This window comes from Acanthochromis polyacanthus, chromosome 20, assembly GCF_021347895.1.
Source record: "Acanthochromis polyacanthus isolate Apoly-LR-REF ecotype Palm Island chromosome 20, KAUST_Apoly_ChrSc, whole genome shotgun sequence".
Classification (NCBI taxonomy): domain Eukaryota; kingdom Metazoa; phylum Chordata; class Actinopteri; family Pomacentridae; genus Acanthochromis; species Acanthochromis polyacanthus.
Genome location: NC_067132.1, coordinates 13688302 through 13716099, shown reverse-complemented (window position 1 = coordinate 13716099; position 27798 = coordinate 13688302). Strand labels below are relative to the sequence as shown.

General features: G+C 39.6%; 1 protein-coding gene across 1 annotated transcript; it reads right to left on the bottom strand.

Moving 5' to 3' along the window:
* Nucleotides 1–1095: 1095 nt before the first annotated feature.
* zgc:101569 (uncharacterized protein LOC449822 homolog) lies at nt 1096–27737 on the bottom strand. The gene is made up of 7 exons (XM_022198947.2): nt 27388–27737; nt 23056–23226; nt 18156–18253; nt 17227–17371; nt 5905–6054; nt 3455–3570; nt 1096–1950 (listed from the first exon to the last, which is right to left on the bottom strand). Exons 1-7 carry the CDS (start codon nt 27527–27529, stop codon nt 1843–1845), a joined length of 930 nt encoding a protein of 309 aa, XP_022054639.2. The 5' UTR covers nt 27530–27737; the 3' UTR covers nt 1096–1842.
* Between the last annotated feature and the right edge of the window lie 61 nt (nt 27738–27798).

Here is a 27798-nt window from a genome sequence, read left to right as displayed (position 1 = left end):
AGGTCTTTGTCTGTCTCTATCTATTTTACTCAAACACACACACACGCGCACACATCGCTATAATTCTTGGTTTTAGTTCTTCCTGCGAGACATTTTTTATTCGACTGCAGCTAAAGGTCACAGCAGAGTTCATATAAACTCGCACACACACACACATACAATCAACTATTGTGTGGATTTGTTCTATAGCATCACACACACACACACACATCTCTCAAACACGCAAAATTAAAGGGAAGTACGCTCCAAAGCAAGAGGAATGCTTCCACCTGGCTCAGATCTGACAAGAAGAGCTGAACGTTCTGCAGTAATTAGATTGCTATGGTAACGGAGTCATGCATGCACATGTGTGCAAGCAGATCATATCCCAGCGTTCAAGTGTTTTCCACTCCAAGTCAAAGGAACAATGACAAGCTGCTGCAGTCACAGCCCACGATAGCGCTGCATCGCCCAGCCGACAAAGATGTTTCTGTGAGTCTCCTGGTTAATATTTGCTGTGAAAAGTGCATAGAAAATTAAGATGCAATTCTTTCCGAGAAATATTTATGATAACTTATGTTTTTAATCAGTGCTAGGCAAGCTACTCGGAAAGTGCACTGAGCTAATCAAGTAATTACTACAGGTTGAAAAGAAACTGGCTGAAAGACAATTTCAATAAAAGCTGGACATCTGAAGCTACAAACCAACGCGCTAATAATCAAAGCTGAGCTGGCTTCAACTTTTTCAGTGCTCCAACAGCACAGCGAAATGAAAACCCATCTAATATCTTAGTTTCACCATTTCCACTTCCTTTCTTTCTAACCACAATCTCCAGCCAGTTCCAAGTAATATTTAACTCCACCTCTTGTTTAACCTCAACTTTAACGAGAGCTTGAGCAAAACTTCAACAGCAACCTGGGAACAATGTGACCGTCATTTGTGTGAACGTAATATTACTGCACTTTAAATGAAGCTTCACCAAAATGAAGCTACAACCCACAGAAATGTAGCAAGACAAGTGACAAAACCATGCTAAAAGCAGATTACTACATCAGAAACTACTTTATTTTTTAGGTTTCCAATTATTAATTCCTTACAAATAGTGAAAACCACGGAAACCGTCAACAATTTAGTTTTATTAGTTTTTCTTGTAAACAATCAACAAAAAAAATATTTGTATCTGTTTGTATCTGTCTAATGCAGCTACACCTTTTGCAACACTAAAATTATTTTTCCACAAATATTTCATGATAATATTTGAGCATGTAAAAATATTTTTCCACAAGTATTTCGTTGCTGAATATTTGAGCGTGTAAAATTTTAAAGCGTCTGAAAACTTTTTTCCACCACTGTATGTCTGTGTATGGAGATAGCTTTATGTACTGATCCTTAGTTACACCTTAGGTATACTTTAAACCACACTGAAATCTCTGCTGCACTTGCCGCTTTCGAGGTGTTTGGGAAAATGAAGCTTGCGTGGACACTACTGCACTACTTGATCAATAAAAGAACTTAGTGCAGTGACTACTGTGCTAGTGAGAAATGTAGTAAAACCAACAACACTACTGCACAACATGGTGTTCAACTGATTCCAAAATCATGAGTTGATATGTAGCTGGGGAAAAAAAACACGTCAGCTTGGCTTAATCATCTTGGGCTACATATAGTTTTGATTGCATGCTGTGGATCTGAAATGACTTGAACTCTCCTAAACCACTGTGTTTTATTTTCCTGGTATTTTGGATGCTATTTCACCAAAAACAATGCTTTTTGCTCAAACAACATTTTATATGTAGATTCATACACACAGGATTTGCTAGATCACCTTAAATCATGTTTCATAAAGCGTCAGCAGCTTAAATCCTAGAAGAATTTTCCTCCTCTTCCCACTCCAGTGGCGAATTTTCTTGCCCCAGGGATGGATTCGGCTGAGACGACGGGAGCTCCGTTGTCGAATTCAAACTGCATGGCCTGGACAGAATGAGAGACGCGAAACCAACGAAAACGTAATGAGCTCAGAGGTCTGGTTAAAATTAACTTTGAAAAACTGAAACAACCAGATCATGAGCACAAAGGTAATCACTTATAGTATTCATTCACAGTCAGCTTTGTTTCTTTTCATCCAACAACACTTCCAAAGAAGAAGTTTTTATCAACTTTGAAAATAACAGTTTGAGTTTGCACCATAGTATGGGACAAAACATCATAAATAACAAATATTATTACACACAGAATAACCTTTATTGGCATTAAATCGCCCAAAAGTATTGATTTGAGCACATCAGTGTGAGAAGTGACGTGCACTTTCACAATCCAACTGATCTATGTACTTTTAGTGAGTCCTCTTGATGCATTTTCACAAGACGTACTAATACTCAACAATTAATGAACTAACTTAAACATACTGCATGGTTCTAAATGCCCGCTGCAAAGTGATTGTTATAACTTAATACCAGTTAATCCAGTCAGGCTATAATCAACACTATTTGACATCCAATTCATGTCAGATAATGTGCAACAAAAACCAGATATCTGTCGTTAACACTAATAACCTTATGTAAGCATTGGGCCTCTGTGAGCTTCATATTCCAGGGTATCAGGTGGTCAAAAAAATATGATACAAGTTTATGCTTAAGCCATTTATGAAGAATAAAAACTTGAACTATTATTTTAGCACCCAAACAGTCTCATTCCTTTTATTTATCCACATTTCTGAAAGAAAAACAAGCATCTGTACTTCATCATTTCATTAGTTAGCACAGTTTATCTTCTGTGTAATGTTCAGAACTTCAGAAATAATGAAGAAAAAAATGTTTGCTTGGCATGTACAACTGTGGAGATTCACCACTTTGGAATCATTCGTTATTTGGGCTGAGGTCTAATATGAAATGTTTAATTTGTCAACAACCGAGAGGGAGAAATATCTGCACAAACAACTCAGTTAGACTTTATTAGGTTATTGCTACCATACGGTGCCAAAAAGAAGAGCAAACTTGGTGGCACTTTTTACTGCTGTTGCTGTTAATGAAGTTATATCTGAATTGTAGATGGGTCTAAAAGACGAGCTAATGATGACCTTGGAAGACCAAAGATTAATGGAGAAAGTGGGTGGTATAACGTGGTTATTTCATGGTGTTAGTAGTGGTTCTATGTGTATATTTAGTAACATACTTTCACAATATACATTTCTATTTTGACTTTAATTACTACAGATATTTGGCCCTTTCAGAGCCATTCAAATGTCAAAAGCTGCTGGATAATTTAACAAAGTATTCATGACTAACTGGCTCAATTACACTTCTCAGGTTCTTTCAGGCTATTTATAGCTATAGCTTTTCCTGTAAATATACACTGATGAATGTGCACAAAGCAAAACTGTTGCTGAAAGAGCACAAAGGAAACACTGCCTCTGAATCTGAGAATGTTGTCCCCATAGATAAGGTGCAATAGGGTAAAATCCCTACCACAAGCGTACCTGTGTGTAAGATGCAGCGTCATAGCAGCTGTACATGGCTGAGGTGCGGTCGGCCCTCAGACACTCCTGAGGGAAGGAGCTGATCCGCTCTGCTAACTCCACAGCCGCCTGCAGAGCTGTGGTTGCAACATGAAGTCAGTAAACATAGCGGCAATCACAGAACAATGCACAGTGTGCATCCGCTAGCTGCTAACTGTGACCGTTCATGACACAAAAAACACACACAGATCACAAGTGGATTTCAGTTTTCCTTTTCTGTTATTAGAAAATCATCAGTCCTTTCATGCTGCTGCGGGGTCTCTGTGAGCTTTACACCACACAGCCTCCTCACCCACATAAAAGCCCTGGACCACATCCAGATCGGCCCTATGGAAAACACTACACCTCATGATGGCACACTTTGATGCCCTCTTTGTGTGTATATGAGCTGCTTCCCTCTGATGATAAACTCACGCTAAGTGATCGTCCTTCACAGAGGCAATTAGACCGAAGATTGACTGTGGGAAAAAAGGGCTTCCTAAAAGAATTAAGCTAATCTTCTTCTAACGTCTAAGGAGGGAGGAGAGTGCACCAGAGATCGAGCTGTGAAGAGCACATGGGGAGGCTTTTTCAGGATTTTAGGATACGGGAGAGTTTATGCATTAATATAACACAGGAAATGCCACATTGAGATGTGTGCATAGCTTAATCCTCACACTGCTGCTTAAATGGGAATAAGCGGGCAGTGCTAATGCCGAGTTACAGCTTCAGTGTGGTGTTGAAGCCAAATAAAGAAAACAGATTCACTGGAACAAATTTAGATTATGTATGATTCTGTCTGATCTTTCTTGCAAGAGAGTTTTCTTTTTTTTAAATTATGTTTCCTGAAGGAAAAAGGGCCCCAGACTCCGTTCTGTTCAGTGTCTACATGGTTGGTCTTCACAGAGAAAAACAATTTGTTCTACAAGCTGTAAAAACCACAATACCTGGCTGGTTCTGTATGCTGGATCATGATCATGTTTCCTGGACTTTTTTTTTTCCACCTCCCACTTGTTGGCTTATTGTTGTGAGCAGAAAAGTTTAGCTGCACTGCCAGTTTCTTTTAGAGTGATGACAATATAATTTTCAAATGAAACTGATATTTATAAAAATATGAGCCGGGTTACAAAATTTTCCAATATATGTGGCCGCACAATTCAGTGTGTTTTCTGAATAGCACCACAGCAGTATATTTTTAACTGCATTACTTTGGCCAATACAAAGATATTTTAGCCATTTTTTTAACTTAGCACAGTGAAATCAGTTGCAATGTATCAGTTTTAAACGAAGACTTTTAATGGCATTGATTTGATGTTTGAAGCTACGGATGGACAATATTGGGTTTTTGCTAATATCCAATATAACACTTTCTAACCTGTTTTGGCTGACTGCCGAAGTCAGCATATGCTCATCTGTTTATGTCTATTTGCACTGAACTGTAGATCTCTCCTGTAGAAATAACACTCAGTATTATCCCTACTCTTAGTGTTATAACCCTCTAGTAAACACATACAAATACAATGTTAACATAAAAGGCAATGAGTTTCAAATACATGCAGTCACTGGTTAAAATTAAGAAAGAACTTATGATAAAAATGTGCCACTTTATTTTTATGTAACATTTTCCAACAAAACTGTAAACCTTTAACCTAACAGGCCTCATCTGTCAGTCAACGGTTATTTTGACAGCTGTTAATTCATTTTAAAGCCTTGATCAGGCGATACAAGTAATGACAACATCCCTACTTGAAATGTCTCTTGTTTAATATCAGGAAATATCTGACCAAATAGCATGTAAAAACTAACTTTTTGTGGCCAGTTTTGGGTGATTTAAACCATTTGGGACTTGTTAGTGTGCTAGGGAACTACTTCAGTTGGTAGACAGAAAATATCGTGGTCTGAAAACCATCCATAGACACAACAGAACAGGTGGACATGGCTTCACCCCATTGGTTTGTGGACTACCATTGTGAAGCCTTTAGTTTGCATTTGGCCATCACCATCTTGTTCTTCTGAAACAGGATGTAACGAGTGATGAGTGAGAACGGCAATACAGTAGTAACCAGTCCATCTCATGGTATCCTTTGCCCTAAAGCACCATACTGCCGGTTTACTTTCCTCTAACTGGTACCATAATTTACAAAATGAACTGAATTCTGTCTTCAGTCTTGAAACTAGCAATTGAAACCAAAAAATACTTTGGAAAATCTTTATTAAGGTTGCAAATCGAGTGAGAAATAGGGTAATTTTCTCATAGACTATTTTTTGGCAACCAGAGGTGTCGCCCCCTGCTGGTTGTTAAACAGAATGCAGATTTAAGTCACTTCTGTGTTGTTTTCACCTTTCAGACCATTTTATCTACAGCCTGTGTAACCCACCCTAAACAACAGCATGACACAGAGAAAAGCACAAACAAATTGTTATTTAGATACCTTGGCCATCAGGCACAACCCTATTGGCCAGTCCAAAGGCGAGAGCCTCCTGTGCTCCAACTGGCCGCCCAGTCAGAATCAGGTCGAGGGCTCTGGACAGGCCAATGAGACGCGGGAGCCGCACTGAGCCTCCATCAAGCAGGGGAACTCCTAGAGGAAAAATCAGATCTTTAGTATGAAAGATATCTCTTTCTCAGCTGTTTACCAAAGACATTCATGTGTATTGTTGTGCATCCAAAACATCCCATGTGACATCCACCTAGACTGCACCACATATTAAAGTCCTTTCATGTAGCTTGAAATGATTAGTCAATAAATTCATTGTTCCTTTTGAATTTCAGCAGGAAATGAATCAACAATTTTGACAGTTTATTCATTTTCAGCCTTTTATTTTGAAAAATAACATTGAACCGTCTCTGCTGTGACATTTTAAATGTGAGAATTTGCTGCTTTCTGGTGTTTTATATTAAAGCAAATGGAATTTCCTTGAATTTTGCCATGGAGGTCAGACCACACAAGAAATGTCTGAGCAATGAATCAAAAAACAAATCTTTTTAAAAACAAGCTTTTAGTTAAATCAAACAGTCTGAACTACAGGGTCATCGAGAATATCTACGTGTCTCTGGTGCACAATTGCTCTACCACATTTGGAAATTCCTGTTCCTGTGAAAACATATCCAGAATATACGGGTGGTGGTCGTCTAAAACCACCTGTACAGAAAGATTTTGGCTTCTTAACTGTGCAAGGTGAAAGGAAATGTAGGCCACTGTGCCAGCGTAATGTATTCAGCTCACTCAAGCTGTGTGAAAGCAGCTGAAGAAACACTTACAGACACATAATATACTCCTGGCAATAATATAGCTTACATCTGTCTGGGGAACAAAGTTTTGAAACAATTTTACTCCTCAACTGTAGCTCTGCTTTCTTTACATCAGTACGTGAAAACTCAAACTCCTCCTTACTCTCAGTCTCAGTGGACACATTTGCATTATTACCGTGTCCACCAGAGAGGGAGAGAAAGAGTACACTGCAAGGTACAGTAAGCTTCTGGCGTCTATCCTAATTTCTAAAGAGCAACAGCTGCAACTGGCATACTTTCTACCGTTGAGTTCTCCCAAGTTCCACACCACAATCCCAACTCCCTAATTCCTCCAAGTCACTGATTCTATTTGACCGCCCCTTATTGAGAGCACATGTGTCGAACATGTTTTCATAACCCCAAATCATCATGCTAGCTCTCAGATTTTTTTTCTCTCTCCCTCTCTCATTCTGTGGGGAGTCATGGAAATAATGTAATTCTATTCATACTCTGCAAGCTGCTCTCTTTCGCCGTGTCGTTCAAATAAATTCAACTGGAATACATGGAATACCAATGTTAATACATGTGTGGCCAATCCAGGGGCCTGGTCCAGGTTCAGACAGTCAGCACATATGGCGCTCTGACAGACAGAAGACTATGATTAGGCGTGGGAGGGAGGGAGGGGGGGTTTCTACACTGTCTGCAAATACTAGATTTCACTCAATTTTTCAGTCATCCCTCATTACAGGAGTGTATTCTACTGAAATGTAAATTACAGACTGCGCCGCTGAACAGCCTGAGTCGATGAAATGCAACATAAATGACATCTGAAATCCTTTTTTGCTGCGATTCAAATATAAAAATAGCACAGATCCTTGTAGCACAGGTGTGTATACATGTGTGTCTGATTCAAGGTCCTTTCAATATTGACTAAGATAACAAGTGAGAGTGTTTCGGCCAGGGCTTTGCTCTGTGGAGCTTTGTCTTGCACTGTAAGTATGCACACTTACAGTAAATGCACAAGGACATTCATATACAAGTATGTATGTGCAGAAAGCTCACACATACGCACAAACCATCCTCTAATTTCAGTTGTTAATCCAGTATGTTTAGGCATTTCAAACATGTTTAAACCTTTTAGGTATCTTAATTAAACTTTTCATTCCTCACTTCTAGTCATCAGCTTAACCCTTTTGCCCTTTCTCTTTCTTTTGGTTGTTCAGTCCTCTCTTCTCGCCTGTCAACTTTTTACTCTCTGTCCTTTTTTGATTCTTCTTGCTAAATCCCTAAAAAAAAATCATTCACAGGAAAAGACAGAAAGATGACGACACAAGGCTGGCTAGAAAGCAACAAGTAGCACAATGAGCTGGAATGAGGCAGAAGAAGACAGAGCCTGACTCACTGAAAAGATAAAGAGACAGGTTGACCTCCAGTCTGTCTATCTCTGGTGCTGCTGTTGGCACCACTGCTATCAGCAAACCGGAAAGATCTTCCTTCTTATCCATAGCACCCGTCTCCTGCACCTCCACCCCTCACCCTCCTCTCTTTTTCTGATAGTCTCGTCTCTGATGCGTCCTGTTTGACAGACCTGTGCTTTGTCCCACATGAATGGGAGCTAAGAGGTTGGTGAGCACTTCCTTGAAGTAGTTTTAACTCAAAAGGCATGTTTGGGGTTTTAAAGAGCCTGGCTGAGGTGGAGATTTTTTTTTAGAGGGAAATATTTGGCAGTGATCCTGATACGAGATAATCAGAAAATGTGGATTGGTCATCTTTGATCCACCACAATGAGCTGAACATTGAAAAAAGGACTCCTCTTTCATCTTGTTCAAAGCAGATAAGTCCATTGTTAAGACAGGGCTCAACATGAGTCAGCAAAGCCTATTGTTAAATAAGCAGATATGAAAGGTGGTTCCCTTCCTGCATCACAGGGCCATCACTGCTTATCTGACTGAACTGATGTAGAGGAGAAGTCTTGTCCTTTATCTGCTTACCACAAACTTTGATATGTGTTAGTCTGTGATAACAGCAGAGTCCAGGTCTTCTTGAATCCTCTTAGTCATCATATATTGTTTAATAGAGAAACTGTGGTTTTTCATGTACTTTGGAATTTTTCGATTATTTTGGATCATTTTTGGTAATATACAAACATTTCCAGTAAGTTTCTGTCAGTCGCATTCAGAGAAATGAGAAAAAGGTCTTCACTAATATTGTTTGTGATGGAGATGCTTTTTGAATGTCTTGGAGTCAACTACAGTCAACTATAGTGCATACTTGTTTGCTTTAAAGGCTTAAATGTTGTCTAATCAAAGACATAACAATCTGCATCATAACAAGAATATCAATGTTATTCACATCACCTATCAGTAGTTTTGATGTTGTGGCTGATGTGAGGTATATGTGGTCTATGACTGTAATTTCACTCCAATTATCATCTGTACATATTCTATGCAATTCTTTTGGCATCACATGCCATGTGAGGAGATGGGACAACCACTGGTCTACAGCAGGCGTGAACTAACCATGACGTCACACATTGGTTCCAATGCTGAGAAAATGAAGCCCGGATTTTGCTACTTCCTGGTTGCCATTTTGGATTTTTTTGGAGCCAGTGACGTAAAAAGCGTCAACAAACAGGCTGGACCGGAGAGCAACTAGAGGCAGGACCAGTCTATGGGCGGGCCAGACCAAGAGCTGAAGACTCTCTTATCCCACCCACATTTTACCGCAGAGGCTTCTCTGCCCTAAAGGATCTGTTAATTATTCCAGACAAGACTGTCTATCAAGTATAGTCACACCCCTTGCTCCGCCAACTTTAACGATTTATTTAAAATTCAGTATTGATTTATTTAAGGATCGGCCATCTGATCTCTCATTTTGACCATGAAAACTAACGGGAAAAAAAATCCTGAGCTGCAGAAAATTAGTCTATCAAATTTTATTTTTTCCGGTGATGAATTGGGGTCTATGGAGCAAAAGCTTTTTGGAGCCAACCCTAGCGGACAGCGTGATATTGCAAGTTTTTGACACTTACAGGTGGGCTTCATTTTTGGAGTCAGATGCTACGTCCATCTTTATATACAGTCTATGGTCTACAGCTACCAATAATCCAAGAAAAGTGTGAAACATATCTGGTTTGCTCCTGGTGCTGCTGGCATCGTTACCACATCAAAGCAAAACCCACCACAATGGCCTCCCATGAGGGTAATGCGATTAAGTTTGATGTGGATTAACGACTTCCGGATAACTCCAGACTAAATGGACAGAGGGAAAAGAGCAGACCTTCAATCGGAAGCTCGCTTTGAATTACTCTCTGGGGATCGAGGAAAACAGCTCAGTTAGGCTGGATCAGAGACGAGTGCCACGCAGTGAACTTGACTTCATGTCTTTAGCCCACTCATTTAATACCAGGGCTTCTATTCTTTAGTTTGCAGATCACTATTATATAAGACATCCAAGGCTGCAAACAGGACCTTGAAGCATGAAAATTGCAGAGGAGGGCAGCTCATATAAAGTTCAAAATGACATGAAAGTTGAACATGATAAGATCCTATCAGAACAGAAATGTGCCCTAAAGTTGCAAAAGATCGAGAAAGACAAGAGCCAGGCTGTACCTTTGGACTAATGTAAAGCTATCTGTAATTGCACAGAGTTTATGCCAATATCAATTTATCTACTTCTGCTGTTGATTGTTTTCCATCTCAGCAGCCCAACTGCACTGTTCATTCATTCTTCATGGAAGAAAAACCTGCAGTTTCAAAGTGAGTGCTGCTTTTGAAGTGCGATGATGTAATCGTTGGATTGCATCCCTCAGGTTCAAACTTACTAAGCAGGTGTTTGAGTTGGCTGATTTAATGTCAGTTTTTGGACTGCGGTTTGACGTAAATTCAACATTTGGCTCCCTCTTTTTTACTCATCTATCCTCGTCATCCAGAGAAAGGACTTAAAATTGGGAAGACGGAAAGGAAGGAGAAATCGACATTCTCTATGGCCGCAGACTGACTGAACTGTTGAAGGGTTTCAACTTAGTGGTTGTAATTTCAAAACAGTAAACTCAGAAATGTAGCCTTGGACCAATCCAGAACAACCTCTATGCTTGCCTGATTTAGCTTCTCTATATAAAGAAAACTCCTTGACTGAACTAAAGTATTTTATTTAAGTTTCCTTTTCTAATGCCAGACCTTTTTTTGCTTTGTGATGCTCCTCTGGTTTAAGGTACCAAAATAACATCGTGAGGATTAGGTAAGCATCGTGGTTTTTCATTCAGGTCTCTAAAAATTCAAAGAGCAGTAGACACTAATACCAGATTCCTGTGACGCAACCATCTCCTCCTTCTCATTTCCTTCTTGGCGGGGCAGAGGGGCCCCAGACAGGAAGCCACAGGTTTCGGCAGCCAATCACATGCCAGAAAACTGTCAGATCCTTGTGGTAGCCACTGGCCCACATCAGAGCAGTGCAGCAAGCCTCTGAGGGTTTTTCAACTCCAAAGCCACCAGGGATTCCCTCCGGCTGCTGCCATCTGTGCCCGACCCAAAAACGGTTACAGAATTCAACCATTAAAAGGAAATAATCGCTAAGAAACACTGGGATCTTTAAATAAACTGTGCGTCCCACAGAACAGCAGCCGTCTTGATGGAAAAGGCAAGGGAAGTTTCAACTGTTTAATGTTGGTCAAATAAAATAAATTTACATGCATTTGCTGGATCGTTTAACACTCTATAGGAACATTTCTTTAAAATAATCCCCTAAAAGAAGCCTCATTAAATCTTGCTAAGGTTCCCTCACATGCCATTTAAATTTGAAGCACAGCAACTGCAGGCTTGAAAAGGTGAAGATGTTGGTTGTGGAGCTTAAAACTACGCAGAAAATGGGTAAAAGAACACAGTGAAAGTAATAATGGCTCTGCTAAGTGAACAACTGAATGAAAAACCACAGCGGTTTGAGCCTAGCTTGAGGAAACAACTCCAATGTGTTGACAAACAAGCCTTGAAGATGTGAGGCAATCAAGAGCCTGAGAATTAATTACAAGGAGGAAATGTGCGAGTTAATGTGTCAAAACCGCAGTAATGCTAATTTCTGCCTCCCAAACATAGTTTTGAGCTGACGGAAGGGGCCTGAGTGCAGGCGTCAGATTAGTTGCATTCTTCGTGCAGAGCGAAGATTTCTCACTAAAGTAGTTTGTCAGTTTGGGTCCAGACATGTGTTGATAATCAACTGTAAAAATTATAACGCCTGCCTTATGTGTTTGCTCCTATATCTCCTAAATCTGCATCTCAATCTTCAAATCACGGTTTTCCTACTTCTCTGTTTCTGGCAAATGCACAATATGTAGCTTGAGCTTGAGTATGATTCTCACTCTAACGCTTTTTACTTGCATACGATATGTAAAAACACTGGCTTTTTTTACTAAAAAACATAGGTCAGAGTATGGGAGCCACAGTAAGCACACTATATTTAGCATACCTGCAAGTGATGTAGAACATAAAAATGCACTGGTCAACAAAAGACTGAGTCTAAACTCATAGCAGTTTATTAAAACTGCCCAAATGACTAATAGCCTTGTTCATCTATAATTTCCTAAACACAGAAAATTCTGTCCTTGTGTGATGATATTCTAAAAATATTCCGACAGCTGAGATGGAGATCAAGACTCAACCTGAGGACGGCTGCTATGTGTCAAATGATTCAACTGCAGATGATAAACTGTGACTCTGTGCATGACAATTCATCTGCCTGAAGTGAGGAAAAGTACACAGTGTGACTTGCCATTAGATCATGACCGATTCTGCTTCCACGTCAGGGACAATTTATCAGTAGATTCATAAATTCAGAGGAAAGACTATTAGTCTCCATGTTCACCACAGTAAAGCTTTATTTTTACGGACATTTTAGTTTGTAATAGATATGAACTTATCGAGCCAAGTAGATGAGAAAGGTGTGGTTTTGAAAATTGTGTATTTGGAACTTTTTCCTTCTAACCAGTACTGGTGCTGAAATGTGGAGAGGGTTTTCTCCAAATCATTTCATCCAACTCAAAGCACTTGTGTGGCTTATTTAGAACTGTGCCATGCTGCAAGTGACAGATAGAAATTGCATTAGGTCCAGATTGCCATCATGACTTCATGAGATTCTGAAAGTGCTCATTCAGACGCACAGATGCTGCCAGAATAACAGAAAAAAAGGTCCACATCTAAAGGGACTTAAGTGAAATCTTATACTTAACATTTGGAGTGATCTTTAAATTTTTGGTGAAACATTTTTTTAGAGAGATGCCAATTACAAAAACAGTCATGACCTGCAGAGCTATACAGGGGGTCCTCGACTTATGTCAGAGTTTCGTTCCTACATTGATGTAAGTTGATTTTTGTCGTAAATCGGAACTCCAGAAAAATGTAAACAAACCCATTAGGTGCATCACGCTATTGATCAGTTCTTCATAAAAGTCATGAATACCAACGACTTTCCTGCATGTATGAGTCATTTTACAAGAAAATAACAGAACATATTCCACGATTTTACAACTTGATCTAATAGTGCCGATGTTCGTCTGTCTTTCGCCCTGTTCTGAGCATTTTATTAAAGCTAATTTCACTTCCATGGTGTGTTGCCCTGAAGGCAGAATTATCGATGCACTTTCATTTAGAAACAGCCTTTATTTTGAAGTTGTCTGCTGACAGTTGTCACTTCCTGTCTGTTGTTTGATGCTTAGCTTTACACACATATGTGCTTTCCTGAATGCACAGCTCTACTTTGTAAACGCCACAGAGGCAACGTTGGAAGTAGTTAACTGCATTTTTGGACTCACTGGTCAAGTTAAAAGGATTTAGTTACATGTATTTATGTTGTTTTATTCTGTTTTTGTTGCAGTTTTCACTCTGTAATGGGTATCAAGAGTCACAGTAAAGAAGTCAAGTTTGCTACGATTCATTTTGCAAATGTCAGTTTAACTCGTCGGATGGAGATGGCGTTCCATTTCTTCAAAGCACTGCCATCAAAAGAGTCTGACTTTCGCTTGTGAGCCATAAAGAAGGACAAAAAGTTAGCAAAGGTAGCACAATCTAAGGTGGCATACAACCGGAGAAAGTAAACATTCGCAGCATGACGACATATTCATCTACTCTGCTCATCAATTAGTTCCACGTAACTAGTTCCAACGTAACGACAAAACGCCATAGGTTGATGACGTCATAAACTGAGGAACCCCTGTACATGCATAACAGGTAATAAACAGCTTGGAATCAACAACACAAACAAAGAGCTACACAAGAGTTGAGAATGAAACAAATCTAAAAGCTGGTAGATGTAAAAAAACAACTAAAGATGACTGTAAATGTGAAAATACATTTGACATCCGTTTAACTTATTCTTATATTTGGTGCTACAGAAGTATTTTGGTTGGTATAAGATGTGAATGTAGATCAATGTTGTTGATAAACTAAGTGAACAACGATTCTTCATTGTGTTGTTGTAAAAGATTTGCCCCAGCTCTCTCCACTAACACTGAGAATTACAGAGTTTAGTATTAAGAACTGTTATTTTTATTTATTAGATGAATTATTACAGAGGAGAATAGTTTGAGGAAGGAGAAAGTTAACAAATTGTGATAAAGAATGAAGTTATTCGTTTTGTGATGACAGCTGCTTTACATGGGAATAAAAAGGAAAAAAACCCTCCAAGAATCCTTCAAATTGTCATGAAATCTACAAGAATAACAGTAAAACAGCTCTTTAACTGTACAGTAACACAGCAGAGGGAGAGCGGTGTACGTCCTGTCTGTGAGGATGCATCGTCCGTCAGACAGAAAGACAAGGGCACTGCCAGGATGCTTCCCCGTTAAATTACAGGCCTCAGATGATAAGCCATGCATGTTTACACTCTAAATCTAGTACTGCCAGTAAATTATAGTACAACAGCTGTATTTATAAACACTACGGTTGTATTTAAGCCCTTCAGAAGCATGGTTAGAGGAGTGACAGCTATATGAGAGATCCTGCAACGGTCCAACACGAGCCACTTTTACACAGTGAAGCCGGCCGTGACTTTCTGGGCTCAGGATTAGCTGAAAGTGTTTACAGCAGAAGATCCAAAGTGCTGCTTGATCTTTTCAAAGTATAGCTGAGTCAGCAGGCAAACCATGCCGGTAAGCTGCTAGTTGTTTATGAGGAAATTGTGTGACATAAATAATAAGTAAGCCCCGTTTGGCCCTGCAGTGGAAACCTGGCAGTTGGTCACTTCCTCTTGCACTTATCAAGACTGCCCAGCAGACTCTGGACGTGACGCCAGAAGGTCACGGTCACCGGCGTTATCGCACTATGACTCCATCCTCGCGCACAAACAAGAGGAGGTTGGGGTGATAACAGAGGACAGAGCAACAAAGTTAAAAAATAGAAACAAGCGTCGGCTTCCTGGCATTAGGAGACTGATGATCATGTATGCTTGGATGCCAAGAAAAACACAAGGATACCTTCATGGACAGATATAATTAGCTGAGCAAACTGAAGGAGCAGCGAAACTGAAAATAAGAGGGAAGAGAGATGGCTTGCCAAAAACGAGGCCTCTGGCTCGTCTGTAACACCAGAGTAGCAGCAGAACTATACGTATTACCACGGACAGGGTTGAATTTGTAATATGTGTAGCAGCAGGATTAAAGGAGAGAAAGTATGCCTTCCTGCTGCTCTAAGTAGAGGCTTTCACATAGTTGTGGGAGTTGAGCAAGTACAAGAGGTAGCACTACTACTACTAGTGACAGCTGTTATGGTAAAAGATTACAAGTACATTAAATGGGCCCTCAGAGTCTGGAAATGTCGCAGTTATCTTTGAATCAATACTATCAGCAGTGACGGAAGAAATATGTATTTATAATAGGGTTTCCTCTGTTCCTCGGTGCCTGTTTTTATCGAGTACTTCATTCTTTCATCAAAGGGGGGATGTGGAGGGGGGGCACATTTGGAAGTTTTATTTCTTTGTTTCTGTTCTTTCTGTTACATTCCATTCCTATGAAAAATGAGAAGTGCTGTACAAATAAAGGTTGATTGATTGCAGTATTCAGATCTTTTACTTAAGAAAAAGTACTAATGCAGCAATGTACAAAATATTCTATTACAAGTTAAAGTCCTTCACGAAAAATCTCACTTCAGTGAAAGCATTTAAGTATCAGCAGCAAATTGTAGTTGAAGTACTAAATTAAAAGTACTGATTTGGTTCCTTTTGGCTGCTTTATTATTACATACAGTATCATTAAATTATTAATAGTGAAGCATGAGTGCCTCAGCAGCTGGTTTAAAATAATTTATAAACTGTTGTATATACAGGAACAGCAGATAGATCTGAGGAAGCATTAGATGATCTAAAGCGAGAGGAAGGAAGAAAAAAACTTTGATCCACATACAATAATCCACTTTTTCAGTTGCTGGTGCTTTTCTCTAATCTTTCCTCTTTGTTGACAAATTGGACCATTTGAACATTTGTGAAATGAAATCATGTGAGAAGTTTTGAGAGAAAAATCACTGGTGGCGGAGATGTTAACAACTCAAAGACATCTACACACTGCTTTTTGTAAGAAGCCTAAAATGTTAGAAACCACTAGTTTAATCTTTAACAATGTGTTGTATTATAAAAGCTTGTTATGTCATCTATTTTCGAAAATCTTCATCTCAAAGTGCTATAATTTCTTCTGAAATGTAGCAGAGTGGAAGTACAAAGTAGAATATAATAGAAATATTAAAGCAAAATACTATAGAAAAATTGTACTCAAGCACAGTACTTGAGCAGATGTATTTAGTTACTTTATCACTGATCAGTAACGACAGAAAAGTTTTGAGGAGTAAGATTTTCTAAAATGGACACAGAGTCCTAAAAGCACTAAAACAAGTAGACGAGTCCGTCACTGAAGCAGGTTTGTGTTCCATAAAGAGCAGTGCTTGCATATTGTTTATTAACAAAGCTGCCAATATTGTGTAGTTTCAAGATCAGTGAGTGAGACTCTGCTGAAATGGTGAGTAGAGAGTGATTCTCACAGTCACACATCTTCGTTTAAATAAAGGTAGTGTCTACAGATACGGACCCGTAGCCTGTGGCCTACGGATATGGCACTTTCCATTTGCCAGACAGATACAGACCCGTACGCGAGTCTCGCGAGTGAAGAAGCTGCTAACCACTGCAAACTGTTGAAAGGTAAGCAAAGGTTAGGGTTAGTGTTAGGGTTAGGTCTGGGGTCCGTACCTGTAGTACCGATGCTACGGGTCCGTACCGCTAGCATCTACTGGGAGTCACGTGACCAGATCTTGCGTATCTGATTGGCAAATGGAAAGTGCCGTATCCGTAGGCCACAGGCTACGGGTACGGGTCCGTACTTCTAGCAACAACCTTAAATAAAAGTTTAAACTGCTTTGAGTAATTGCATTGGTAGGTTTTTCTTAAAGCAAGGAAATAGTCGTCCTGACCATCCACTGCTAGTAGTGTTGCATGGTACAGTGGTGGCTATCGTAGCAATAAACATAACAGCATCATGAGGTGTCAGACGTACCAAACCTGCGGCAGAACACTCCCATGATGGCGCTCTCCTCCACCACTCTCAGATCTGCCAGCGCAGCCAGTTCCAGCCCTCCGGCCACAGCATAACCACTCACTGCTGCTATCAGCGGCTTCGACAGCTGCAAACGGGACGGACCCTGGAGGAAACACCGAGATTTGTAAATCCAAACATACATGCGCGTATACACACAAAGCTAAATAACTACAACCGACTTGAAAGGGATACACGCTGTAAACAAGGCAGCAACATCAGCCTCTCGCAGGAGAAAACATTCTGAAAACTGAGTGTGTATATTGTCGCTGTGTATATTTATGTGGATGTTTTCACTATCCCTTTCATGCTTTTTTTGCCTGTTTGCTTTGATTACCATGGTTTATCTACTAAAAATGTTCCAGATTTCATTTCCTAATTCATTTCTCAAACTGTCAAACAAAAGGGGGAACAAATGATCCTCGTTCTGGCTGCAGCTGAACAAACGAGGCACTGTGTATTCTGTAGGAGATACAATGCTATAATTTTCTGCACAGGAGGTTCACTCAATCCCGAAGACGTAACATGCAATCCAACTAGATTTTATGGAGGCTGAAGTTTTTATCGCCCACAGCACATCGTTTGCTTTAGGTTTCCTACTCTTTGTCAAGTCATTAGAGTGTACCAGAAGCGAGGACGTTCAGCTCGTGCACAGCAACACAACTCTACTTACTGAGGCATTTCCCTGATTCAACATCGTTCCCTGAAACAAAATCTTTACCACTACCTGTCCTCCCAAACCCCGAAAAATAAACACAATCAATGCTGACCACATTTTCTGGTTTTACATTTTATGGAAACCTCTTGAACATTATAAGGAAATATAGATAAAACCCTCATAAGTGCACACACACACACACACACACACACACACTCCAGACTCCACTCACCAATGGACCGGGACCCTTAGTGACATCTTGCTCAAATTTGCGGGGGCCTGCTGGATTGGCCAGCTCTTTCAGATCATAACCAGCGCAGAAATTCCCTCCTGGAAGAGACCACAAAATTACAAAGTATGGCAGCTGGAAAGTCAGAGAGGAAGGGAAAATGATGAGGATGAAAAAAACAACAAGTTGAGCTGGAGTCTGAGGGCTGCAATTTGGACAGCAGCTTGCTTTGGGCTGGCTGGCACACAAAAAAACGCTTCTCTTCCCTAAAGAACCCAAATCCGATGCATAGACACAGATCAGGCATGTGCTCACACACACAAATGCACATATTCTCATTAATGGAAGAGTAACATATTGCAACCACAACCCCTTCCGTTGGATTCATGTGGTAATTACAACATTACCCAAGAGGCCTACAAACACTATGTCACAGGCTCAGGCAGGGACTCATAAAATCCTCCTCTCTCTGTAATGTAACAGTAATGAAAATGATTGTAATGAACACATGCGCCTGCAACACCCATCAACTGGGAGCTCTGATTACAGCCGTGGGTCAGTGCAGGGCAATTATAGAAAAAACAGTGTGTCATGCTGTTTATGGGAGCAGCATTGTGACGAAGCGCCTTAAATCCCTTTGTCCTTGTAGAGGAAATGAGCAGAAGCTATGGAGCTTCACGGAAGAAATGCCATTATTTAGTCTCTTAAAGGAAGTTTGTTATTGAAATGAAAGGCCAACAGAGATCTTCAATTTACCGAAAATGTGAGCGCTGAGACTTAGAGTAAACTTTTCCAGAGGTTACAGGAAATAAAAGTGATGCAGTTAATCAGCTGCCATGAGTAAGAGAAATGAATGGGTCACTGAAGCTTTGAGGCTTTAAAGGGAAATTTTACTCAAATTATGAAAAATAACATATTTTGTCCATGCTAAACACACATTAAACTGTTTTCATAAGGGCTATTTCTGAATAAATTATAAGACAGAACCAAAACAATGTCGACTGTTACGATTATCTTCAAAGTTTTGATCTAATTTTTCCACATTTTTTGTGAATTACTGGCAAATGTTGCTATTTAAATCTCCTTTAAAACTTTTCTTATATAGCAGAGGAAAAGCAATCTTTGGTTAAATAGGTCAGATCTACAGATGAAGGGTCACAAATTCCAAACTAAAGCTGCAAGCAGTGTTCAACAGGTCAGCAAATCCAAACATGTCCACCAGGTGGAGCTGCAACAGAGAGTGTATTTCGGCCTATGGGCTGTTTGATGGCGATCTATGAAAACTGTCCACTAGGTTGCGCTGTCACTGTAAGTGTATATCTGCATGTGAATGTCATCAGGGCTGGACTCTGATCACACATGTAAAGTTTCAGGCAGATTGGAGCATGTACAGGCAAGTTAGACAGCATTTCCTGTCATGGCGAATTGCCGAAATTTCGCCAGGCACTATTTCCACCATCATTTTGATAACTTTTGATCACCCATGCCTGTTGTACACACTGGCAAAATTTGAGCTGTCGGGGTTCCCCTGTTTGAGTTTATAGCTTTTGAAAAAGTGCAAAATGGATAAAAAAATTGTGTAAAATATGACACATAATACAAAATGGCCGACTTCCTGTTGTGTTTTAGATATGGTTGTTGGATTCTAATGATGGGAATCACTGTTCAAGTCTGTGTTTGGGGAGCAATTGTTCCTGTTTTGATGTGACAACAGACTTTTTTCACTGACATTCAGAAAACTCTGACATGTCACAGTAGGAAAAAGATAGACTCATCGTTAATGTATGTAATGTATGTAATGTAGCTTGGTTTCTTTGAAGTGGGATTATATGAGGTACTTAGAACATCAGTGTAATAATTACAGTAGATCATGGTTCCAGTTTGGAGAAACAGACATCAGGATATGCACAAAATCAAAGTGACCCCCTGTGGACATTAAGTGTACACTAAGTGTACACTACATCCTGAATATTTTCACTGCTTTACTTTGCCATCATCATTCCGTTTTTTCAAACTGGAGGCTGTTACTTACAGCAGGTTATACACTGACTGTGTATAAGTACCTCATACAATCCCACTTCAAAGACACTGAACTATCCCTTTAATGTTCTTGGGAACACCTGTGCTTTACGTTCTCTGACCAGTCAAAGCATTTGCTGCATAAAGGGCCTATGCCTCATGTGCAGTCTGGTTCATAAAGAGGTGCTTTTTCCAGTTTGGTGTAAAGGAAACCAACCAGTCAGCACAAAGACCTAACCTCATCCAACACTTTGTGACAAACTAGAACTTCTCTGTCTTGTGTTTTACGAGACTAAAAAGGCTTTCAAGACATCCAAAGCATCTTCGTCTCCGTTCAGCTAAATGTGGTGCCTTTAGTGACACAGCTGCATTGACAGCTATACCTGACCACAAACACCCAAAGAAATCCGAGTCTCAACCACTCCAAATATGTCCCAGCATATTCAAAACCTGCTGAAAGCAATTATTCTTAATTTCATACGTGAAAAAAAACACCCCGACACTGAAAAATGAGAGCTGGGAGAGTGATTGTGTCTGTGCTAATTTGAACAAAATGGATTCCTTATGTTTGCAGAAACACTACATCCAAACTAGAACCTCCCTGCTCGTCCTCTCACAATGCAGACACTCTGCTATAATCACCACTGAAGGTCAGTCATCTTGTTGAAGTCGAGCAGCAAAACTAGACAGCCTGCTGACAGGAATGTGCGGTGGAACGATTAAAATTGCCTTATAGACAGTTTGGGAATCGTAGAAGAGACACTTTTGCTGGAACTACCTACTGTGCTGCTAATTGCTAACCCATTTAATGCTGGCTAATTACTCTCTAACACAGTGTTTTCAGTTCACAGCTGAGACTAGAGGCATCGGCGGCCATCGTCTGGAGAGACTCCAACCTCTAAAGTATATGCTTTGAGGCCACAGTGAACTTTATACAGCAGACAGGTTGATCCAGGCTGAACACATTATTTCCACTGAGGGAAAGAGTTCATTCACTGTGTGCGATGATTATTTTTAGAAGCTTTAGGAGTTTTGGCACGGTTCTGGACGTGGGCAGCTGACACAGAGCAGGCCACCTCACAGGTGTGTGTGTTTTGACTGGGAGTGCTCTTGTCTGGTCACCTCAGTGTTTCGGCAAGATCTAAGCACTCCAAGGAGCAACAGGTGGAAAAAATACACGAAGAAAGATGACTGAAAGACAGTGGGCTGAGTGCAGGTGATGGAGGCAAGAAAGAGAAGAAGGGCTGAGGAAAGATGGAAAGAAGTTCAAATAAAACAAACAATGAATCTTTAGTAAAGAGAACTGATACGATCCACATCCCTGTCAGGTTTGCACATTTTCTGCACAAAAAGATTAAATATTAAAGGACTAAAGAATCTGGTTGCCCCAATTTATTAACCCTCTATTCTCTAACTTGTAAAGACTTTGCCCACAACTCCTCAAAACAAGTCAAACAGGACAGAAATTGCCAAATTACCTCCATTAATCAGAGCCAGAAACTATGAAATTAGAAACAATCGCTGGATTTTCAACTTTCTGATGGTTCTGTTACTGTTCATTCTGATGCCATTCCATCATTAAAGTTGATTAAATCTAAGTTTAAATTGTCTGATTTCATCAAAATCACTTTACTCTACACATCTCATTTAAAATAAACAGCTGGCCTTAAGCAGATTCTATTTTAAAAAACCATACTAGTGGTAGTGGCTCAGCTGGACTTTCTAACTGAACTGGGCTGACGTGCAGACTGTGTTTATTCAGAGCAGACAGGACCCAAGCATGGAAACAATCAATAAGTACCGTTCAAAGGTTTGGGCTCATGTTTCATGTTTTCAGTGAAAACTCACTTTTATTCACGTGCTAACACAACTGCACAAGGGTTTTCTAATCATCAGCCTTTCAACACCATTAGCTAACACAAAGTAGCATTAGAACACAGGAGTGATGGTTGCTGGAAATGTTCCTCTGTACCCCTATGGAGATATTCCATTAAAAATCAGCTGTTTCCAGCTAGAATAGTCATTTACCACATTAACAATGTCTAGACTGGATTTCTGATTCATTTAATGTTATTGTCATTGAAAAAAAGGCTTTTCTTTCAAAAATAAGGACATTTCTAAGTGACCACAAACATTTTAGCAGTACTGTAAGTTGTAAAATATCTATACTATGTTAAGTCACAATTTTTGTCCAGATTTGGTAACACCGGTGGACACAAGAGAAAAATATTGAACATGTAGATTCTTGTTTTTTATAGTTTTTTAATTTTAATTTGCTGCATTTGTCAAGCAATCCCTTTGTAGTTTTATTATCACTTTTTTATCACTAATTGTGATATATCTGAAATATGTGTATTGGACTGTGACTTGCTACAGAGGCAGTCATAGGTGTGCAGCACTTAAGTCCAACATTCATTTTTCCAACAGGGACAATAAAGTATATAGCATCATCAGTTTACGGCAAAATTGAATCTTGTTACACAACAACAAAACAAACCAGGGACATAAAACCTTGTTAAACAACACTTTGGTTTTTGTACAGATTGCAAAGTGACACAGAATGTCTTAATAGAGGATTTTGCTACCTTTAGTTAGTAACTGTAACTTCATTATTTACTGAAGAGACATGACTTAAGTTAATCTCTTCCTCTAACTTTCAACAAGTAGGAAAAATATTTTTAAAGCTATTTGCTTTAAAGTGTAATACTCTCAAAATTTCACAATATTCCAAAGATTTCCATAACCTGCTGTAAACCTGAAAAAATTACATCCAGATCACTGATGCTAATCTGTTCAAAATGAGAGAAACTGACTGAATCTGTGTCAGCTTTCCTAAACAACAGTTAAAAGCTCACTTTCATTCCATACTTCACAATTCTTTTACCTTTCCCGTACAGCACAGCCACGTTCAAGTCTGGGTCACTGTCAAAGGCCAGCAGCTCTTTCACCAGACGCCGTCCCGTCTCCTGGTTCACCGCATTACGGTTCTCAGGTCGGTTTATCGCCACAAGAAACACGGATCCCCTTCGCTCTGAGACCACAGTCTGACCTGCAGCTAATGACAGAGAATGAAAAAGATGCACAGATGGAAACCAATATGAACCACAACACTTAGAAAGAGAATGACCCAGAGACATTAAGCCTCAACCTCACAGCAGGGGGAATGGAGACAGAACATAAATTGTCCTGTGTGGACAGACTTGACAAAAGTAAGACCAAGAATAAGACAATGAAAGAGATGGTCTGGGCTGAGGTGAGGACCTTGGCTCTCGCTCTGTCTCAGTGTGTGTTTATGAGTGTGTGTCGTCTGTGTGCCAGTGATTGTGGCTTGAGGTTGCAGCAGGCAGTTGACCTGACAGTGTTTAGGTTCATCCCGGGGAATCCAACTGTCAACCACACCCAGAGGCAACTGCATCCGAAAGCCAAGAAAACAAAGCTTCTGGATGCATTAGCCTCGTTCACGCAGGCCGTTCTGAGGAGGATGGACTCCAGGACAAAACCCAGCGAAGGGAGGCATGGCAAGATGAAAAAACAAGCATTTTGCACTGCGCTGCACTTTCTACTCTGCTACATCTCAAACAAATAATTACACAGTACTAGTAGAGTTCCAAGGGAGTGGAACCATGTTTTAACTACCTCTCTGGAGGGCTGTTTTCCATTTTAATTCAGTTACATTGCAGGACTGAAGCTCTAAGTGTGGGAAAAACTCAGCAGCTGAAACTTTAGGACCACATTTTTGGTAGAATAAATGCCTACAGTGGGGTTGAAATTTTGCATTTAAAACACCAACAAAAGAACTATTTAAAAATAATTCTAAAATGTTCTGAATAATTACTACTAATCACCAACTACATCAATACTTCAGACATTTACAAAGCAGAAGGGCTGAAAATTTTTAAAATTTCTAGGACTTAAGTATCTAATAACCTAGGATGAGCATCTATGACTATTTTTTGACATTTTTTGAAAGCAAACTAATTGATGAAGGATAAAATGAAAATAATAGTAGCACCTGTGGTAACTACAGCACAAATTGAAGTTTTTGTAACTAACAATTTAACATATAATAGTAAAAAAAAAAAAGCTTCAGGTCATTGTACATTCAAACTGTCTCACTGTTCAGTGATAAAACCACTAAAAACAAATCTTTGTGCATTAACCCTATAAGACTGAATATAGAAAAAAATGAGCAAAAATAAAATAAAACTAAAAATACAAACAATAATAATATATAAACCCAAACATAGAAGAAAATGACTAAAGAATAGAAAATATAATTTTTTTAAAATAAAGCTGACATTGTATTTCTGCAACAGTGGGTTTTATAGGCTTAGAGTTACTTTTTAGCATTTTTTTTCCATTAAAAAAAAAATCCTTCCTGCTTTAAAATGGCCTAGATGTAACTCTACACTGGTGCTTCCACTGGGATGTGCAGATCTATGAAGTCCTTCACTACCTCTCCAACTACAAATGCTCAAATGCTAAAACTACTTTATGCCACATAATGGCAAGTTGTCATGTTGGAGTAAGTGATAAATGTTTAAACAGTAAACCAATTCCGAAGAGTATTGATACAGAAAGTGTAACTTGGATTAGTTCTTTAGGCTTGTTATACACACACACCTACAAGTCTTAATCTGTGTTTCTTTTTTTTTTAACCATCACTACACTGCAGTTTTGAGGTGGAAATACTCACCCATTGTGTTTCATTCATGATAGGTATAAAAGCATAGAAAATGACAGCATACAGTGGTGGAAAAAAGTTTTCAGACACCCTTAACAGTTTACAAAATCTCAAATATCATAAATATTTGTGGAAAAATATTTTTTTGTGTTTCAAAATGTGTGGCTGCATTAGACAGACACAAACAAAGACAAGTTAAATTTTTTTCTTTATTGTCTACAAGAAAAAGCAACAAAATTCAATTTCACCCAAAACACTCAATACTCAAAACTTCTTACATTTATGGAACCAATCAATTCTTTTTTAAGATTTATTTTGTATTATGTCTGTGATTGTACTGAAAGAAATTGGACTTGAAGAGTGCACCTGAGAGTGATTCTTAATGCAATATACAAGCAAATGAGCGGGGCGTCCCAAAACTTTTTCCACCACTGTATGACAAGATAAACAAAGTAAAAATCTTGCAGTAATCTTGACAGGGATGTTCTTTACGTTTACCACTTTCAAGGTAATGTGCATGCAGACCCACTAATGAACTGGACCTCATTTCATGTAATGTCTGTATTTGTTGTGTTGCTTCTCAACATGTCTCCCAACAGACATTTGCTCACTGCAAATAAAACTAATCTGATTAATCATTAATTAAAGTTGTAAAGGACTTGGATAACAAAGTCAAGTTTAACTATGCAATTGTGTTAATGTTCCTGAGCTTGTTTTGAGAGCTTTAGAAGCCTGAATTAGCAGGTGTTTCTCTCACAGATTATATACAACAATGTATATATATAACTATAGGAGGCAGCATATATATATATATGTATATATATACAGTGCATCCAGAAAGTATTCACAGCGTTTCACTTTTTCCACATTTTGTTATGTTACAGCCTTATTCCAAATCGGATTCAATTATTTTTTTCCCTTAAAATTCTACACATAACACCCCATAATGACAAAATGAAAAAAGTTTTTTTGAGAGTCTTGCAAATTTATTAAAAATAAAAAACAAAGAAATTACATGTACATAAGTATTCACAGCCTTTGCCATGAAGCTCTAAATTGAGCTCATGTGCATCCTGTTTCCACTGATCATCCTTGAGACGCTTCTACTGCTTAATTGGAGTCCACCTGTGGCAAATTCAGTTGATTGGACATGATTTGGAAAGGCACACACCTGTCTATATAAGGTTCCACAGTTGGCAGTGCATGTCAGAGCATAAACCAAGCATGAAGTCAAAGGAATTGTCTGTAGACCTCCGAAACAGGATTGTGACGAGGCACAAGTCTGGGGAAGGGTACAAAAAAATTTCTGCTGCTTTGAAGGTCCCAATGAGCACGGTGGCCTCCATCATCCGTAAATGGAAGACATTTGGAACCACCAGGACTCTTCCTAGAGCCGGCCGGCCATCTAAACTGAGCAATCGGGGGAGAAGGGCCTTAGTCAGAGAGGTGACTAAGAACCCCATGGTCACTTTGTCAGAGCTCCAGCGTTCCTCTGTGGAGAGAGGAGAACCTTCCAGAAGGACAACCATCTCTGCAGCAATCCACAAATCAGGCCTGTTTGGTAGAGTGGCCAGACGGAAGCCACTTCTTAGTAAAAGGCACATGGCAGCCCGCCTGGAGTTTGCCAAAAGGCACCTGAAGGACTCTCAGACCATCAGCAAAAAAATTCTCTGGTCTGATGAGACAAAGATTGAACTCTTTGGTGTGAATGCTAGGCGTTTTGTTTGGAGGAAACCAGGCACTGCTCATCACCAGGCCAATACCATCCCTACAGTGAAGCATGGTGGCGGTAGCATCATGCTGTGGGGATGTTTTTCAGCAGCAGGAACTGGGAAACTAGTCAAGATAGAGGGGAAGATGAATGCAGCAATGTACAGAGACATCCTGGATGAAAACCTGCTCCAGAGCGCTCTTGACCTCAAACTGGGGCGGCGGTTCATCTTTCAGCAGGACAACGACCCTAAGCACACAGCCAAGATAGCAAAGAAGTGGCTTCAGGACAACTCTGTGAATGTCCTTGAGTGGCCCAGCCAGAGCCCGGACTTGAATCCAATTGAGCATCTCTGGAGAGATCTGAAAATGGCTGTGCACCGGCGCTCCCCATCCAACTTGATGGAGCTTGAGAGGTGTTGCAAAGAGGAATGGGCAAAACTGCCCAAAGATAGGTGTGCCAAGCTTGTGGCATCATATTCAAAAAGACTTGAGGCTGTAATAGCTGCCACAGGTGCATCAACAAAGTATTAAGCAAAGGCTGTGAATACTTATGTACATGTGGTCTCTTAGTTTTTTATTTTTAATAAATTTTCAAGAATCTCAAAAACTTTTTTCATGTTGTCATTATGGGGTGTTGTGTGTAGAATTTTAAGGGAAAAAATGAATTGAATCCGATTTGGTATAAGACTGTAACATAACAAAATGTGGAAAAGGTAACGCGCTGTGAATACTTTCCGGATGCACTGTATGTATGTATGTATGTATATGTATGCTGCCTCCTATAGTTTTCATTAAGTTACTGCATGTTTCCACTCATACCTGCTCCTGTGTCTTTTCCTCCATTTGCAGTGCTGTAGGATTTTACTGCAAAAAAAGTAGTCTTTCTCGGCAATCTGAATGTTTTACTTTGATAGTTAGCGGCTAAAACTGGAGTCAACTTGCAAAACTGTCTTAGCGCCATTGCTAACTCTCAGAAAAAAATAACAGGCTCGAACTTTAGAAAACAATCGACGAATTATCGGTAATTATTATATTTTTCAATTGTATATCCACCAAAATGCCTGGAAGCCAAAAATTAGGACGTCAGGACGCAGTCGAAACAAGCTATTTTACTTCCAAACAACTTTCCTATTGAACTTTCCTATCAAGGTGTAACATTTATACGCTCCCTGTCAGAAACTGAAACAAAAGCAAACGTTCCGGATGCACACTTGGTGCATTGCAGTGGTA